This window comes from Rhamphochromis longiceps, linkage group LG12 (genome assembly GCF_057381845.1).
Source record: "Rhamphochromis longiceps isolate RC_006_pf linkage group LG12, R_longiceps_female_GT1.1, whole genome shotgun sequence".
In the NCBI taxonomy this organism is placed as follows: Eukaryota; Metazoa; Chordata; class Actinopteri; order Cichliformes; family Cichlidae; genus Rhamphochromis; species Rhamphochromis longiceps.
This window is the reverse complement of record NC_140568.1, coordinates 28,100,844-28,119,598: the sequence shown is the minus strand read 5'-3', so window position 1 is coordinate 28,119,598 and position 18,755 is coordinate 28,100,844. Positions and strand designations below refer to the sequence as shown.

The 18,755-nt window shown below is 41.2% G+C and overlaps 1 protein-coding gene across 3 annotated transcripts; it reads left to right on the top strand.

Moving 5' to 3' along the window:
* The first annotated feature begins 2,223 nt into the window (after positions 1-2,223).
* Positions 2,224-15,802, top strand: LOC146657494 (leucine-rich repeat-containing protein 43-like). 3 transcript variants are annotated; one of them, XM_085426971.1, is made up of 12 exons: positions 2,224-2,434; positions 2,511-2,723; positions 3,160-3,270; positions 5,008-5,150; positions 8,723-8,961; positions 9,084-9,187; positions 10,911-11,049; positions 11,457-11,599; positions 13,699-13,788; positions 14,890-15,102; positions 15,275-15,356; positions 15,567-15,802. In XM_085426971.1, exons 1-12 carry the CDS (start codon positions 2,348-2,350, stop codon positions 15,704-15,706), a joined length of 1,704 nt encoding a protein of 567 aa, XP_085283097.1. In that variant the 5' UTR covers positions 2,224-2,347; the 3' UTR covers positions 15,707-15,802. The 3 variants fall into 3 exon arrangements, with proteins under 3 accessions (XP_085283097.1, XP_085283095.1, XP_085283096.1); XM_085426969.1 differs by having other exon boundaries at positions 9,084-9,247; positions 11,457-11,530; XM_085426970.1 differs by having other exon boundaries at positions 9,084-9,247.
* The last annotated feature ends 2,953 nt before the right edge of the window (positions 15,803-18,755 follow it).

Below are 18,755 nucleotides of genomic sequence, written 5' to 3'. Positions count from 1 at the left end.
ATCAATAATCAGTGCAACACATGCCATTTAACATTAACTTTCTGTAGGCTCACCTGCACGTCCACCACGGTGAAAATGTGTGGTCACCCAAATTCATTGTCATCCTATAAGAAAAGCCTCCACAAGAGCAAATTTAAAATCGATATTTAGTGTTAAACTAAATACCTGAAAATGTAAAGACATTCCTATCGGGCTCTTTACCCCAAAGCACCTTTGTGCTTAAATATACAGCTGCATGGAGCTGCTACATCAAGCCTTTGTCTTTGTCAGATGACTGGTGTTAATCAGTAAATCTGAGATGAAAACGATTGAAATGCACACATTTACTCTTCCATTCAAGGAAAAACACAGATTTAATTAATAATAAAGTTATGTTTGTACCTGTCAGGAATTATTGTGTCATTATTATTCACCTCTGTATCTCCTTCCTGCAAATGTCTGGGAGCTGCCAAGGGTTAATTGCTAATTGTTTACATTAACAAGGTGTGGCTTGAGGTGTGCATTTGGCTAGCTTTGGGGCCTGGTTAAGTAAAACTTGAACAAAGAAAAAGAAGAAATACTGAAAGGAAAGCAAGATGGCAGTGAAAGAATAAAACTTAGAACTGATTATCAGTCAACCATCTTTTTAGCTAATGTTTAAAACATTGTATGTATGCTGCTGTCTGATGCTGATGGGGACACTTTTGCACAGCCTTTGCAGAGTCACATCTACGTCTGTTTATCCTGATGGTAAAAACGTTTGACATAAATGTAAGACAAATTTTCACGTGTCCATGTGACCAGATTTTTTTCAAAGCTAAGTAAGCTGCACTGTTAAAGCATTAGACTGCGACTGTGTTATAATAGAGTAAATTATATTGGGGAAAAAAATCTGAGAAAACATTTTAGCTGCACGAACAGACGCTTTATTAACTATTTATTTGAAGATGACATTTTTCAATGTGACTACTTTTTTAAATTTAGGATTTAAAAGAGAGTTTAGAGTCATTCAATTTCCCAAATATTCATCACAGCAGTTTTTCTGCAATATGTAAATATTACTTTCTAGACTGTCCTGATTTGGTGAAAAACACACATGCTGTTTTAGAAACTTTTAACCAAAGACGAGAATGATTCAGCCTTCCTTTTGTGGTTTCCTGCTAACCTTGTTTCTTCTCGTAACTTAGTATGGTGTCAGTTGTATTTAGCAGCATTTTAGAGAAAATCTGACTATCTTCCTTTAAATCGACTCCTAGTAGCGAATGACCCCAAATAATTCACTTATTGTTTTTTTATGAAGTGTTCTTTTCCTTTTTTTTTCAGGAGTCCAAATAACTTTTGTTTTCTATAAAAGTAACATCTTTAATTTGCCAGTGAGGTAATGATCACTCAGTCCAGTAGTCATGTTATAGTCATACCCATTATAATAACCTCTTTATTAAAGCATTACATTCATTTAACAAAGCTAGAAAGTTATCATACAATCATTATTTGATGAGGGTGGCCTGTAAATAACTATCAAAGTAAAAGTCCTTTGTGGAAATAACACTATATTAAGGCCAATACGTTCTAATTCAATACAGTTTGTCCACTGGATTACATTACTGCGAATACCCTAGTCCATAAAAACCATAATCCCTTCACCTTTTGCAACTCCACTCTCTTCTGTAGATGTTGTAGCCAACCACATTTAGTGCAGCAGAGCCATAATTTGTAGGAGAAAGTCAGTTCAGTTATTGAGAGCAAAAAAGAAAGACAGAATAGTAGTTGGGTGTAAATAAGATAAAAACCCACAACATGCATGCAGGGGATGATGGAAAACTATAGTCAGGAAGAATAAAGAAGAATCAAGACAGGCAAAGAATAAAAGTTAAAATTTATTGATTAAAAACAGATGAATAGTGATGATTTAGGAAGTATGGCAAAGTCGTCAGGTGAATGACCTTCAGTCGGCTTTTCTGTCCACTTCCAAACACAAATCCTTTCTACTAAGGCAAAGGTCATCTCACCACAGAGACAACAGGTAAGGCCAAAGAATCACTCACAACAAAGAATCACCAAGCTTCATCAGAGAAGAACAGCCGTCATTTTATTCAGTTAATGTGTTTGATTTTTAATGGTTAGTAAAACAGAGGACTTCAGAGCCATTCATGCCGAACTCCCTCCTAATGTTTCACAGGGTAGCTGCATGGAGCCCCAGGTGTTGCCAGGCAACCCTACAGGCATTTGTAAACAAAGAGCAGAAGTCCTTTTCTTCTGACAGACAGACCAAAGACTGACCATGAATGCACGAACTACACTAGCTACAGTGGGACCGTGGTGTAAATCCGCCTAAATGTGATGAAGTTACACAGTGACTAAGTCAGCCATGAGCTCAAGCACACTGTCTGCTGTGATAGAGAAGCTGATTCGCAGCCTATGTCTGAATGACTTTCCCGGTGGAAATGGCACATGGGTAAGTATCTAAAACACTGACTTGTCTATAAATACTTTAGAGTCTAAGACATTAAAAACATGGATTCAATCTGCAGAGAAACACCAAAGGGAGTGCGGAGCGAGCAGAGATGGAGTCCACGGATGCTCTCCTGGATCTGCTGAGCTGCCCTCATTCTCCATGGCGCCATGATGCAATGTGGAGCCCTCAAGCTTTGCCTCTCAGACAGCTGGCTGTGCTCACACCTGAACGCCTCCACGCCCCCTTCATTTACAACTACTTCACTTCACTTCGTATTGTTGACAGAGACGTGAGTAGGCCTCTCATTAGGAGTGCACCTGTGTTCACTGATAGCCTTTGGCAACAGTCATTGATCAGTCTATGATCCACAGTCATTCAGAATAAAACATTTTGTACCCCAGATTGAGAAGGAACCATATGAGTATCTTCACTGACTGTGATGTGCAACATAAAAAGTAATAATTTTAATACAACTCAAAAAACAACAGTTGAAAAAGAAAAAGAGTTTTGTAATATGAAGGGTTATTGGGGGTGAATTTTATATTTGTCCCAATGTTAAACTGCTGTCAGTTTGTCTAATGTTTCTTTGCCACAGATTAGCTCAAAGCTACCAGTTTGCCTCGGATGACTCCTCACCCCACTATTTATCATAGCACGGATTTATTTAATGTTTGATGCTTTTACACATTTGTAAAGGTTTATCTTCTGTCTGTCTGCGTGTTCAGGTAACAGCCATTGACGATGGCCTGTTGAAGTTCTCAAAGCTGGAGGAGCTGGTGCTGAGTGCTAACAAAATCTCAGAAGTACCCACAGTACACCTTCCCCGCACTTTAAAGGCAAGTCCCAGTCCTGCTTCAGCTTGAATTTGCAGCTCTTAACAGATTAAGTGTAGACAGCATTGTTATCATTTAAATGTGATTCATGATTCACCAAAAAACACTATAGCTGTCCCTTTCTGCATCATCAAAGACGACACCCTTGCTTTCGGATTTACCCATGAGATCTGCCTTAGTTGAAGCCTTTAAGCTCAGTTGAATGAAGTTTGCAAAGCCCTCTGGAGAAAAGTTTTATGGTTAGATGAGACAAAGACTGAGCTATTGAGTTTGGAAGAATCAAGGTGAGCTTTCAAATCTGAGAACACTGTACCAGCTATCAAGCATGGCGGCGGTTGCATCATGCTCTGTTTTGCTGCCATTTATATTGTCACATTGCAACACATGCAAGTGGATAGAATAATGGAGGAGGAGGACTACCTCTAAATCTTTCAACTTCACCTCAAATCAACAGCTACATGGTTGAAAGTTGGACACATTTGGCAGTCCCAGCAGGACAATAATCCCAAACAAACTGGTTTTGGAATGGACACAGTAGGCTAACATTAAACTTCCCTTAATGACCTTCCCAAAGTCTGGTTAAAAGTTGGGTCTGTGCCAGCAAAATCAACCAGTTTGAACTCGAACAATTCTGCCAAGAAGAGTGGTCAAATATCCAGCCAGGCTACCAATAGTGTCTCATCCAGGTGCAACTTGCTAAGGGGCGTTTAACCAAATATTAGTGGGGGTGTGTGTAAAAGTCTGAGCCTCTGTGTACATGTTTACCCTGTGTGAAGACGAAATCCAAAATAAATTCAAACTTCTGCACTCAATTCTTGTTTTTTAAAGTCATTAAAGACATGTGTGCTGTAAAAACTTTAAACCACGGAAAAATAACAGTTCAAATTAGCACTAAACCCATGATGACTGTGTGTAAATTCTGAACACAAGCGTCTGTGGGAAAGTGGTTTTAACGTGTTGATGCACTGAGAGCTTAGCCCAGCACAGTCTGGCAGTGGCGGCCTGAACGAGGGGTGCGTAGAGTCATCTGCAAATCCAGCCACACTGCTGGCTTTGAAGATGCAGTGAGAATCAGATTCAGATTCTGTGATGGAGGAAAGAGCTTCTCAGCTGTTCTCACTCTCTGCCACACAGTCTCTCAATCTGATTTTGTGCAGTTTCACTATCATATACCGATGCAGCTGCTCTGGATGGTCTTGATAGTCCCTCAGTAGGAATGTGGTGAGGATGGGAGGTGGGATGTAGGCTTTCCTCAGTTTTTGCAGAAAGTAGACATCCTGGCTATTGAGATGTTCAAGTTCTGCACCAGGCGAAGACCGAGGAATCTGATGCTCTTGACAACCACAGCCTAGATAACACGAGAAGGTGACGATGACAAGTGCTGCAACCAGTGTGCAGTGTCACACTTGCTCTTTTGCTTTCGCGTTCTCGCTCTTTGTTCCCTCTCTCTTTCACTCTTTTATCTCTCTTTGTCTCTTTCGTTCAGCGTGCACACAATAACACATACATGCCAAGGACTGTGAAGCTTTAAAGTTTTGGGCTTTAATGCACAATCAGACTTATAGCTCAGCAGCTCAAGTCAATCAGTCCTTGGTGTTTATTTTGTTTGTTTCTTTTTCATTTTCAGATCTATGATGATGACGCCCAGCAGGCTTTTATCTGAAAGTTCAGAGAACATAGTGTAGCTGATGCTGCATGGAGATGAGTGAGTGACACATTTTGACCATGTTTCTTTCAAAGATTTTGGAGCTACGTGCAAACCGGCTGTCGTCTTTAGACAGCCTCACCAGCGGTGCTCCTCCTCCCCACCTGCAGTACCTCGGCCTCGGCTCAAACACTCTGGGTTCCCACAATGATGTCACTCATCTTACTGGAAGACAGTGGTTAGTTCATAATACACACCACACATGCACAGACACACACACATACACACAAACCGGAAGCTTTCTGGCATTTTAAGAAAACCAAACCAGGTCAAATCAAGCTTTCAAGTGCAATTGTGTACTTTCTAATCAGTCAGCAGGTGACATTACTTCATTGCAGGTTGCTTTTATGTGGATTTACTTCTCTTTCACACCTGTGTGTCATACTTGCACTGATCAAACTGAAGCAATATCAGCTGGTTTGCTGCTAAAGTGGCCACCAGAGACTAAAACACACCCTGTTGGGAGTAAAATCTTTTCATCTCACCCACAAAACTGTGAGGAAAAAACAGAGCTTTCACAGTTTACAGAATTATAATACCAGAGGGGAATACAGGTCTGATGATGTCTGTGTCTGTTGCAATCAAAAGGAAGTATTACAGCTTCATGTTAGAGCTCTGAGGCTTCTGCTCTTAATCATCACTTAACCAGAACTGCAGACATCTACAAACCCGTCAGGATTTTTCAGAACAGGAAGTGTTAAACATCTTGTGAAAACAGGAGTATAATGGCTCGTACAGGGGAGAGAGGAGCCTTGTTGAGCAGCTTTTGGATGGACTTCTTTTGTCCTCCACTTGTCCAGTTCCCTCAAGATTTTTTAAGGACACACTGCACACAGTGCCCATAAATGTCATGTTTTTGGCTTGTAGCTCGTTGGAAATCGTCTCATTGGTGCAAAAATACTATTTTATGCCTACCAAACTATGTTATATGTTGGGTGTAGTCTATGTCATTTTCACCAATTCAGTTAATAAAATGGGAACAAGTGGTGTGTTTTTATTTTATTCATAGGTCAAACAAAAAAACAAGCAAAAAAAACCCCAAAAACAAAAAACACAACAAAAACTTTACTTTGAAAATGGACAATGACAAGAAGTGGACTGAAAACGAGTGAAAAACAAACAAAACACTTTAGAAAGCCTGGAAAACGAATGCTCAACACCAATTAAAAAATAGCTTGGCTCCTTGGAAGCAAAAATATAGAGAAGACTTTTACACAGTATTTTACAAATCTACAAAAATGTGATTTGAACGTTGAGTGAACCATGGAAATTCATGAAGTGTCTTGATAGAGTGTCGGGTGAGCTGCTTCTGTGCACCTTTAGTTTTTTCAAGATCAAGATCAACCCCCTTCAACCTGATAGCTGTGAAGGCCACAGCATTCGAATGATATCACGGCCTATGAATGACCGGCTCCATATCAGGAAAATCCCAGCAGAAATTTACCATCGTAATGCAAAAATGATCAGTCAGAACAGCATCGTCATGATTTGCAGTGAATTTTATCTCCATTGGTGGGCGGCTGGATCCCCGTTGGTACACATGCACACACAGTTTGTGATTTTAAGGGTAACTTTCCAAGTGTGACCACTGACTGAGGGTATTTTAGAGCCTGAGATTGTCTCAAAAAGACACAGTTGCATTGATGTTTATAGTTTGAAACACTAGAGGACCAAACATACAGCTTTGATTTTATTTCTTTTTTGGAGTTACGTTGATCAGGTGCCTTCTGTGGCCCCCTTGGTCCATTCACTGAGACGGTGTCCCACATTTCGAATGGCGTTCATTTTTGAAACTCAACTCTGTGAGAGAGACAGACGCAATGTTTCTGTTACGCAGTGAACTTTATCAGTAAAAGTTGGACTTGTCTTGGCTGTCATCATGGGTTTCCTGCAGGTTAACCTGACACCGCCCTTTGCTGCCTACGCTACACCCAAAGATTGCAGCTCACAACTGATAAACACCACATAAGAAAAAATTAGAAGGAAACGCAGCTACATCAGTCAAGCCCGGGAAACTTTAAGTAACTGGCTTAAACTAGTCAAAAGGGTTTTTACAAGTGCTCATCAGTCATTTGTGTGCCATACAATGAAACTGTCATTGGTTGCATCCCAACTGAAACCTCAGCATTAACAACCAGAACAGCAAAAAGGAAGGAAACAAAAACAGGCATGACATCATAGACGGAGGAAAAAACAGGTTTAAAAAAAGAAAAAAGAAAGAAAAGAAAATCAAAATTTTAAAAGAGATTTTAAAGGCGATTTAAGTGAATCTGGGATGTCGCGGGAGGAGATTTGCATTGTGGATGCAGAATGAGATTATTACATCTGGATCTTAAATGACTGGCACACACACTGTAGCTGACATTTAGCGATAACTGTGATAACAGCCTACAAGGATGCTGTGTCATAGCCATTCGCAGTTGACTTGATTTTGATTTCCCAGATAAATTTCTTTGAAATTCATGACTAAATAAAGCATATTTTGAATATGACTGACGTGTTTAGATCAGGGATGTCAAACTCCTTTTATAGTGTGGGCCACATACATTTTGAACTTAATTAAGTGGGTCGAATTGGTGAAACTCAGCCTGTATTTATATTTACTGTGAGCCCAGTGTAAAAAAAAAAGATCAATTTTTTGATCTTTTTTTATGTTTGACACCCCTGGTCTAGAGAAACTGTAACTATTTTAGACACGGACGGATTCGTGTCAGTGCGACCCTGGGTGGAAATTACACTCAGGGATGAGGAGTAATGGCTCCTGCGTTTCTGTGAAAAACTATTTTGTGCTCCTCAGTTTCACTATGTATATACATTCCCTGGCCACTTTATTAGGCACACCATTTCAGCTGCTCATGAGCGCAAATATCTAATTAGCCATTCACGATGTAGCAATACAGTGTGTTTAGGCATGTATGAAACTGAGTATCAGAATGAGGAAGAAGGATGATTTAAGTGAGTTTGGATGACAGCTGTTGATCTTCAGGGATTTCCCAGAACCATCTCTATGAGTTATAGAGAACAGGTTGAAATAGAGAAAGTATCCAGTGTGTGTGTGTGTGTGTGTGTGTGTGTGTGTGTGTGTGTGTGTGTGTGTGTGTGTGTGTGTGTGTGTGTGTGTGTGTGTGTTTATATATTATTATATTTTTCTTTATGACTTTTATGTCACACCCAAAACAACCTGCTGACATTCAATTGGGGTGAAAAACGAAAAGCTGCTTGTCAGCTGAGAGAGGGAGATAAGCTACAGCAGCCAAAGGCCGCAGTGTGTCCCACACCTGTTAGCTAAGAACAGGAAACTGGGGCTACAATTCACACAGATTCAACATGAAAACATGGTGAAAAACATGATCCATCCTGCCTCATATCAACAGTTCAGGCTGACTGTTAAAGTGAAACAGTGTGTGTGTGTGTGTGTGTGTGTGTGTGTGTGTGTGTGTGTGTGTGTGTGTGTGTGTGTGTGTGTGTGTGTGTGTGTGTGTGTGTGTGTTTGTTTGTGTGTGTCTGTGTGGTGTGAGGTATTTTATTGGCACACTTTGGCCCTCTTAGTACGAACTGAGCATCGTTTAAATATCATAACCTATCTGAGTATTATCCATCCCATGAAGATGGATGGAAGATGTGTTAAAACACAGTTAATAGCTGTATGAATGAAATAAGATATCTGTCATCTTCTTTAACATCTATTTGGATCAGAAGTTGTCTCATACACATCTGTCCTGTAAAGCCAGCACCTCTGTCTGTCCTCAGGCCACAGCTGGTGTGTCTGGACCTCAGCAACTGTGGGTTTCAGGACCAGCCAGCTCTGCTAAATGGCTTGAGCACCCTGCCTTGCCTCAGGACGCTGCTGCTGGAGGGAAATCCTTTCACGCTTGCATCTTCATACCCAGGACTGACTGTGGACAGCCTCCCGCAGCTTTCCTGTCTGGACACCTCATGGATTTCCCCGGAGGAGAGGATTCGCTTTAGGGGCTTGGCCAAGATGAGTGGTGAGTGTGTAAGCTGCCCTATGAGCCCTGTGAGCGAGGGCCCCAGATTTCTATATAATTTTAATGCACACTGAGCATGTGCTTACAGGTCATAACATCAGAATACTTTTTACTTTGCACAGGCCTGGCAGTAGGCATAGCGTCACCCACAGTGAGCGTGGGCAGGATGATGGGAATTCCAGATCCTCGGATGACTGTGGATGACAAAGCTCCCGTTTTCCCTGTGGTCAGCTACCACTATTTTATCACCTACGAGTTCCTGAGGCATCAGACACCTGCTCACTCTGTGACGTATCCTTCCCACACATTTTTAGCATAGCTACAAGTTTAAATGTTTTTAAATGTTTTGGGCCTCATTCTAATATGGTTTTAAGCATTTAAGCTTTGGACGTACAATTGTCAGAATAAAGAGTGCAATTTAGTCAAACAACATATTTCCTTCCTGTGTTAAAAGATAAAGCTACCCACACGCTGATAAGTTCGTCATTTGTTGTTTCCACCTTGGTTACGCAATCTCTCTACTACACACTACATCTTCACATCTTTCTTCTTCTTCTTTATTAAAATTTTACTACAAATTGAGGTTTGTGGGGTTTTTTAACCTCACCTTTCTTTTGTTGCACGTGATTAATGTATTTACTTCACTGCTGTAACTAAATTAAGAGCAACAAGCAGCAACAAAATCCTTCTAAAATCTCTATCTAGCAATTTACCGGCAATCTTAAGATTTGCTTTAAATTTCTAAATATCTTTTAATGCAACTGTATCTAATGTATTACATTAGATACAGTTATAAACCCTGTTTAACTTTAACAGGCCAACAAAGTTTTGCTTGCATTTACAGAAAAAGGTGAACGAGTCATGGTGAAACATAGACATAATATTTAATCCCACATTGGGGAAATTCACTTATTACAGCAGCACAAATGTGAAATTGAGATATTATATATTAGAAAACTAAAAATAGAAAAAATTAATAAGAAAAATCGTGTAACGGCTATTACATGCAGTAAAATGCAACAAGATTTTTTGTACAGTTCAGTGAGAGTGAAGGAGAAATATTGTTAGTATTAATTTTACATGGCATGAGTAATATTTTTATGTTATTATAATACAGTATATATACATATGTGTGTGTGAGTGTGTACCTGTTTAGACATCTTTGTGGGGACCAAAAATCCTGGTCCCCACAAGTTTGAAGGCATTTTTCAGACTTAAAATGTGGTTTTAGTGTCAGGGTTACAATTAGGTTATGGTTAGGGTAAGGGTAAGGGTTAGGCATTCGTTTTTGATGGTTAGGGTAAGGGTAAGCGGCATGGGTAAGTACATGAGTACACACGTGCCATAGGACACATTTACAGTGCAGTAATGTTTAAAAAAATGTTGCATTTACTGACAAGGTTTGGGAGCATTAATAGTTTTCTTTTTTTATACTTCTTTAATATGTAAATGTATTTATTCTTCTAAAATGGCAACTGCTTGTTTTTCTACTACACATCTGTCAGATCTGATGACTTTGTGGCCATTGACTGATTGACTCAGTAGCCACTTTATTAGGTATAGCTGTATGTTAATGCAAAAATCTAATTAGCCAGTCACACAGCAGCAACTCAAAACAACCCGCTGACGTTGACACTGAGCACCAGAACGGGGAATAACTATTTCACACACTGCTGATCTACTAGGATTCTAACACACAACCATCTCATACAGACAATGCTCTAATCGCTGGAGAGATTGTAACTCCACTTTCTATGTTGTAGACAGCAACAAGTCTTTAACGTCACAAAAACACAATACACAAGCCACACACTTCAGTCAAAAAGGAAAACGAGCACATCATTTCCTAAATTTAAGCACACAACTGGGAGGAAAAAGGACTCAGAGTACCACAGAAGTAAAATTATCCCATTACTCCAAATTGAAATTGATTTTCTTTTTTTTTACAGAAACTTGACACTGAGACAAAATCTGACACAAGATCTGTGACTGAAGGCCAACGATCAAACGAGAACGGCGAAAAACAGACGTCCAAACAAGATGGCGGCATTCTGAACTCAGAGAAACCCAGTTGTGGCAACACATGTGGTAATAACACTTATCTCATCTGACCTGTGTGTCTTTGACGTAAACGTCTGACTGCAGATGAAGCACAGCAGACACTGTGACAGCTTTTTGTACAGACACTTTGATTTCTTAAACTTGGTGATGTGTCCTGTTCAAATGAGAGAATTTTTCTCTTATAAAGTTTGTGGAATTTACACAAGTGCTTTAAAGGAAACTACAGTCAGATCAGCCGATGAAGAGCTGTATGCCTACATAACCTGAAACCAAATGACGAACCTGATCTTTTATCGCCTTCATCAGGTGTCAAAGGCACTGATGAGCAGCCAGTTTATATCTGGTTTACTTGTGTGTTTTCTTTTACTGCAGTGTGTAGTCATAACGATTCAAAAGCTGGACTTTTTTGTATGTTTTTCTTATTTACTCCTCAGAAGTGTTAAGGCACAGCACGTCCAAGCTGTCGTGGTCAGAGAGCATGGACTTCGGTGACACGCAAACCCACACTGTGAGCGCTCTGGGAGATTTAAAGAAATTCCTCAATCGGGGACTGCGTTTATGCTTAGAGGAAGAAAAGGTACAGAAAGTCAGGTTTGATAGGGTGTGTGATTGCTCAGGCCTGCAGCCAAATTTTTCTGATTCACTGAAAGTTCTTCACTGAAACCTGAAATGACTCAAAGGCACTTTGAAGAAGTTAAAGTGCTTCATTGGGGTCATCTTGAATTCAAAGACACACAAAAATCAAAGTGAAAAAATGATCACTTTCTGGAAAAGGGTGGAGTGCCCACTCCGGGTCAGGGATGAGACCCTGAGTTTAAGTATCTCGGGGTCTTGTTCACAAGTGATGGGAGAAGGGAGCGAGAGATCGACAGACGGATTGGTGCAGCGGCTGCAGTGATGCAGACGCTGTACTGGGCTGTTGTGGTGAAGAGAGAGCTGAGTGTGAAAGCAAAGCTCTCAATTTACCGGTTGATGTACGCCCCTACCCTCACCTATGGTCAGGAGCTGTGGGTAGTGACTGAAAGAACGAGATCGTGGATACAAGCGGCAGAAATGAGCTTCCTCCAAAGGGTGGCTGGCCTCTCCCTTAGAGATAGGGTGAGAAGTTCGGCCATTTGGGAGGGGCTCAGAGTTGAGCCGCTGCTCCTCAACATTGAACGGAACCAGCTGAGGTGGTTCGGGCATCTGACAAGGATGCCTCCTGGGCGAGGCCTCCTGGGCGAGGTCTTCCAGGGATGTCCCACCGGGAGGAGGCCCTGGGGCAGGACACACTGGGTAGATTATATATCTCGGCTGGCCTGGGAACGCCTTGGTGTTCCCCCGGATAAGCTGGATGAGGTGGCTGGGGAGAGGGAGGTCTGGGCTTCTCTGCTTGGGCTGCTGCCCCTGCGACCCGGCCCCGGATAAGCGGAAGAAAATGGATGGATGGAAAAAATGATGCTGCAGGCTCGTCCGTTTTGCCAAACTTTCAATGCAGCAACTCAGAATGGTCTGTATGACCCCATGTGGTAGTATGCACGTAATGTGACGATGGATGAGGTCCTGCGGATCTAATCCCAGATCTGGACCAGGGTATCACTCTTGGACAGTCTGAGGTGCAACCTGGTTAGATGGACTACCCCTCCATGGGTATACCTCCCCAGACAATCACTGGGTCACCACCAAACCGGTCATGCTGAAGGATGTTACAGGCAGCTTAAGGTTCACCTCAGCCTCTCCTGACCCTTTCATGTCTGTCACATGTGCTCAGGGTGAACCGGCTCTCATTTGTGAAAAGTGGCGGACCTGCCAGTTCTGGTATTCTGTAGCTAAGAGCCAGACAGTGAGCACAGCGCCTACTAAATGACATTGTCCTCAGGCCACCCTCATGAAGTCTGTTGAAGTCTGAGGTCATTTTGTAGCTGTGGCAGAGCTTATCTTGTTCCTCTGTGCGCACTAGGGTAGATAACGGTACTGTTGATGGCTTAAGGACCTTCTACGGCCCTGTCCCGCTCTACTAGAGTAAGTGTCTGTCTCCTGGAATCTCGTCCATGCTATTGAGACAGTCCTGGTCCAGGTGTTACCTCCTACCACCAGCAGTGACACAGATCCTACTGCCAGCAACCTCCACCTGTAAAACCATTCGTGTTATGGGGGTTGTCTTATTGTTCTCACTGTAGTGCACCTGTTGTTAATTTCATTAACACCAAAGCATCTGAAACTGTTTAAAAAAAACCCCTCTGATACTAAACTGACCTGATCAATATCCCAGGAGTTTAATCGACTTGATGCTGCACTCTGATTAAAAAGAGTTCCAGTTGATGATAACCTTGGGCCTGTTCAGTACTAATGTTGTCTCTGTAAGCTTATTGATGAGGCTCTCCACAACAGTCACTGTTTATCATGTTGACCAAAATTATTTGGTTAAACCTAAAAATAAATATATTAGAAGCAGGAGACAATGAGCAGGTCACGAGCATGTGTACTCGTACTCAGGGTCTCAGCCCTCCTGAGAAATGGGTCATTTGGTAGCAAATCAAACACGCAGATGCAATAAGGGAGGAAGGCACCTTATCAGATTTAGCACATAGAACACCAGAAATATTCAATTTTATTTCTGAAGCAGACAATGAGCTGAAGATTTGTTGGCCACTGTGAGCCGCAAAATGAATCGAAACTCATAGTTTGTGGTTTTAGGTCCTGTCATGGCCTGCAGCTTCTGAAGAAGTCCCGCTGACCAAAGCCAACCAAACTGGAAAAGAGAAGAAAGGCAGGAGGGAGAAAGAAGTGAGTGTATCATGTAATACCATTGAACTGTAGGTACAGCCATCACCTAACTCACCGACTGCAGACACAATAATGAACTTATTTTCAGGGAAATCTTGCACCGTTGTGGAACGTGGAAGAAACTTTGTGATGTGGACAGATACTCTGATTTTTACGTCTGGGTTCAGTGTCGGAAGCTATGCTTTATTGCATACTGTATAGTCCTTTCAACGCTGATGGTGCCTTTACTTCAGAGATGCAGGCTTTTGACGAGTGTCAGGGGTGATTTGTGCAACACTAGGCGAAAGCATATAAAGGTTCAAAAGTTCAAAATGGACCAAAAAGTGACCCTTGGGGAATCCCAAGAGCTGTTTCTGTTTGGTGCTTATCATAAATACTGAGAGATTAAAGGTATGCACATTTTTTCTGTTACGGTGGAGTGGGTGGAGATAAGTGTCAGGGAAATAGCAGTAAATCTAAAAAACAACTAAAAGGTTCATGTTTATATGTGGCACCTTCTTTTTTGCATAACAGACCTTTAACATGCACTTGATGGTACAGGGAACTGTGATCTCAGATGAATATTTCTGGAGGTGTTCCTGAGTCCATGGAGGGATTTCTGTGACATGTTTTTAATGCAGTGCTGCCTGACGATCCAACGATCTCTTGCGTAAGGAGATTCCTCCAGATTATCTGAATCTGTTGATTTGATTATTCTGAAATCATTTATAGATGCAGTTTTTTGCAGGTTGGTGAACCTCTGCCCATTTAAGTTCTGTGTAACTTTCCCTCTATAAGATTATATCCAATCATGTTACTGACCAGTTGCCAGTAAACCTAGTTGTAATAGTCACTTACTTTTTCAGGTTTTTGTTGCTCCCGTGCCAACTTTTTAAAGATGTGTTGCTGCCAATAAAAATATTAACTCACTCACTTTAAACACTTTCTGTGTCCTGTGGTGGATAAAATTTGGGTTTATGGATTCTGGTTTTATTTTATTTATTTTAATTTTTTTTAGAAATGGGGTTGTAATCAACCGAAACATAATAACTGCTTGGAAAGCCTCAATGGGACTGTATATAAACAGAAAGTTATTTAATGTCAATGGTCTCTTCTTTCTAGTCTCCAGTTAAATCTGATTTCACCAAGTCTAAAGACAAAAATAAAAAATCTGTATCTGAGCTGGTCCAAGATGCCCCGATCAGACGAATCCTTGGCTCCGTGCACATCCCCCTGCAAAGCCTGGTCAGAGGAGGCCAGCAGGTTAAAGTCCTCTGTGACTTTGGCATGCTGCACACAGACTCTGAGGTGGAAGCAACACAAACACATCAAAAGGCAAGTTTGCACATATGAGTTTATGTTTTGCTGAGATATTATTGCTGTTTTCTGGATGAGTTACATGGGACAAAGGTTAAAATAGGAAAATCCATCCAAAAGAGTAGCATTGTAGGAAAGGACACAAAAAACAAATTGACATGTCCGGGCTATTTTTTTCGTACATCTTTAGGATTTGGGAAGGAAAATCAAAGACGACAAGAAGGAGGACAAGGAAACAAAAGGGAGGCAGCACAATGCAGCATCGTCAAAAGGTTAGCGAGAAGACTGCTTCATGACAAAATGGCTTTGACATACATAAGACAGGATAAAAGCACTAGACCACTTTGAGAGTCAGAGCAGCTGTAGATGCTGTGGTCTGTGTCTAGGAGAGGATATTAAGAAAGAAGGCAAAGAATGAAATTGCATCATTAGTCAGTGAGCTTTTCTTTTTCCGTCTCTGTAATCCTGCGTGATTTCGGCAGATAAAGAGAAGAAGTCACTTGAGGTGCACGACTCAATAACCAGCCAACAGGAACCGGTGATTGTGGAGCTGATTGTGGAGCTGAAGAAATGGCAGACTGCATCTGAAGCTCACCACTTCCTCCTGCCACAAACCTCCTAAGGCAGACTGCTCTCCCCGGGGTCCGTTTGTCCTTCCTTCCTCATGACTGTTAACTGTGACCGTACCGTTGATTTAACTGCATAATAAATTTCTTGCCTCTGCAAAGTACCGCGTTACCAGGCTGCTGTATTTGCATCCTATGTGCATCCTATGTGCATGTTCTGTGTGCATTTAAGTGGACTGGAAAATGTCCGTACTTAGGGCTTATTCAGAACCTCAAATTAAATATCATACCCAACTTTGTGTTCATGTGACATGGAAAAACCACCCAGACTGACAGATTCCTTTTAACTACATGGAAGCTATTTTTTTTTTTTAACTTAAATCCACTCAGTGAATCACCATCTTGTGGTGGTGGAGGGGTTTGTGTGTCTCAGTGAGCCCAGGGGCTATGTTGCTGAGGGGTTTTTGCCCCAAAGCAAATTAGTCCTGTATGAAGGGCCAGACAAAGAGTGATTCAGAGGACCTCTGTAGAAGTAAAGAAATCAAGAGAACGAATTACTGTGCCCAAGATGGGGTTACCAGGGCCCCTGCCCTGGAGCCAGTCCTGAGGAGGGTGGTCAAGTGAGAGCGCCCTGGGCCCGTTGGACCCAGCCACTCCAGTAGGGTGGGTTCAGTGATGGAGAATGTCAGCACTGAACCCCATTAGAGCCTAACTTTTTATATTTTTTCAAGTGACAAAAAGCAGTTGTGGTAACTTTATTAAATTATTAAAGTGATTATCAAAGCTTAGATCACTGTCGAAAAAATAATGCCAAGCTTCATAACTTGTTCACTGTGTTTCAGAGAAAGGATGATAAATTATTTTATGTCTTTGACTTTTTGGAGTAACAACAAATATTTCCATCTTATCTCTTTTCACTTCTGAAAAGTTTCTAGAAAATTAATCAAGAATCTGACCCGTTAAACAAGTTAAATTGTGATCCTTGAAATGTCTCTGTGAAAGAATCATAATACATCACTGTTGACCTTCAGGTCATCAGTGACTTCAGTAAGAGCCGTTTCTGTGCTGTGGTTGGTTCTGATTGGTACTTAGCAGAAATACTGACATTAAAAGTATGAATATTTTTTTTCAATTAGGGTTGAGTGGGTGGAGATGAGTGTCAGGGGTGAGTTCTGACAGAAGAATAGCAGCAACAGTGAAAAGGACTGTTTATAAGATGGTAGTGAGACCTGCTGTGATCTATGGTTTGGACATGACAGCCCTGACAAAATGGAATGATGAGACCAGGATGGACACATTAGGCTGAGTGGTTTGGAGACAAAATTAGAGGCAATGCTGAGTTGGTTTGGACTGAGTTGGTTTGAAGATTAGTGGTTACAATGGACAAAGGATGCTGAAGGTGGAACCGTCGGGCCAGAGGAAAGGAGGAAGACTACAGTAGAGGTTCATGGATGTAATGAAGGAGGACATGCAGGAGGTTGGTGTGACAGAGGAGTATATCACAGATCATAGCGCTTATAAAAGAGTCTTACAGCAAATATGAAGTCCTTATTAAAGGGGATTGATAATATAACTAGGTGTTAAAATATATTAAATAAAAAAAGCCCGCCAGGCAAGTGCTCCAGATTTGGCTTCTGGAGCTTTCTAAGTGTGCCTCTATGAACACGTTTGCAGTCTATTAAACAATTCCCCCTGGTTTAGTACTCTGGTTTTGAAATGTATAAAATAAAGGTTTGCATATTTAGTGTACTGTAGTGTACAACAAGGTGGAAGGATTCAGGTGTGACACACAGATATTATTATGAAGGAATTGTGCACAAAGATGCTTCATTTACCCATAAACGTTTTATTTTTTAATACACCAATATTGAAAACATGTTGCGAGAAATGCCAAAGTGTTTCACCGTTTCATACAGAAATGATCTTCTAAGAAACTTTTTTTGGAAAGGCCATTACAGGAACTGAGAACTTATAAGCATCAAGTCCATTAATTAACAGTTTCTTTTATTCTTATCAATCTTCCTGTAGTCCTTTTCAAAGTCCATAAAAAAAGTTCCCTATTAAAGCCAAACAGCATTGCTTTTTGCTCCAACTCCATATCAGAGCAAGGAAACCTCTCCCTGTTACAAATTTACACTCATACTATCAAATCTTTAAGTACATAGCATTTCCAGGCATAAAAAATAAACTATAGCTCCCAGACTTTGCGCAAACGGACATTTGTTTTTCAATCAAGTCATTTACAGCTTCAAATAAACAACTTTTATGATATTATATTATCTCTGTAACCCCCTTACAAGCTGTGCAAACTGTGTTAACATACCGATAAATTAAATGATTTGAAGAAGACTGCTGCTTCTCCCAGAATGATACAGTGGGGCAAAAAAGTATTTAGTCAGCCACCGATTGTGCAAGTTCCCCCACTTAAAATGATGACAGAGGTCAGTAATTTGCACCAGAGGTACACTTCAACTGTGAGAGACAGAATGTGAAAAAAAAAAAATCCATGAATTCACATGGTAGGATTTGTAAAGAATTTATTCGTAAATTAGGGTGGAAAATAAGTATTTGGTCACCTCAAACAAGGAAAATCTCTGGCTCTCACAGACCTGTAACGTCTTCTGTAAGAAGCTTTTCTGTCCCCCACTCGTTACCTGTATGAATGGCACCTGTTTGAACTCATCATCTGTATAAAAGACACCTGTCCACAGCCTCAAACAGTCAGACTCCAAACTCCGCCATGGCCAAGACCAAAGAGCTTTCGAAGGACACCAGGAAAAGTATTGTAGACCTGCACCAGACTGGGAAGAGTGAATCTACAATAGGCAAGCAGCTTGGTGTGAAAAATCAACTGTGGGAGCAATCGTCAGAAAATGGAAGACATACAAGACCACTGATAATCTCCCTCGATCTGGGGCTCCACGCAAGATCTCATCCCGTGGGGTCAAAATGATCATGAGAACGGTGAGCAAAGATCCCAGAACCACACGGGGGGACCTGGTGAATGACCTGCAGAGAGCTGGGACCAAAGTAACAAAGGTCACCATCAGTAACACACTACAACGGCAGGGAATCAAATCCTGCAGTGCCAGACGTGTTCCGCTG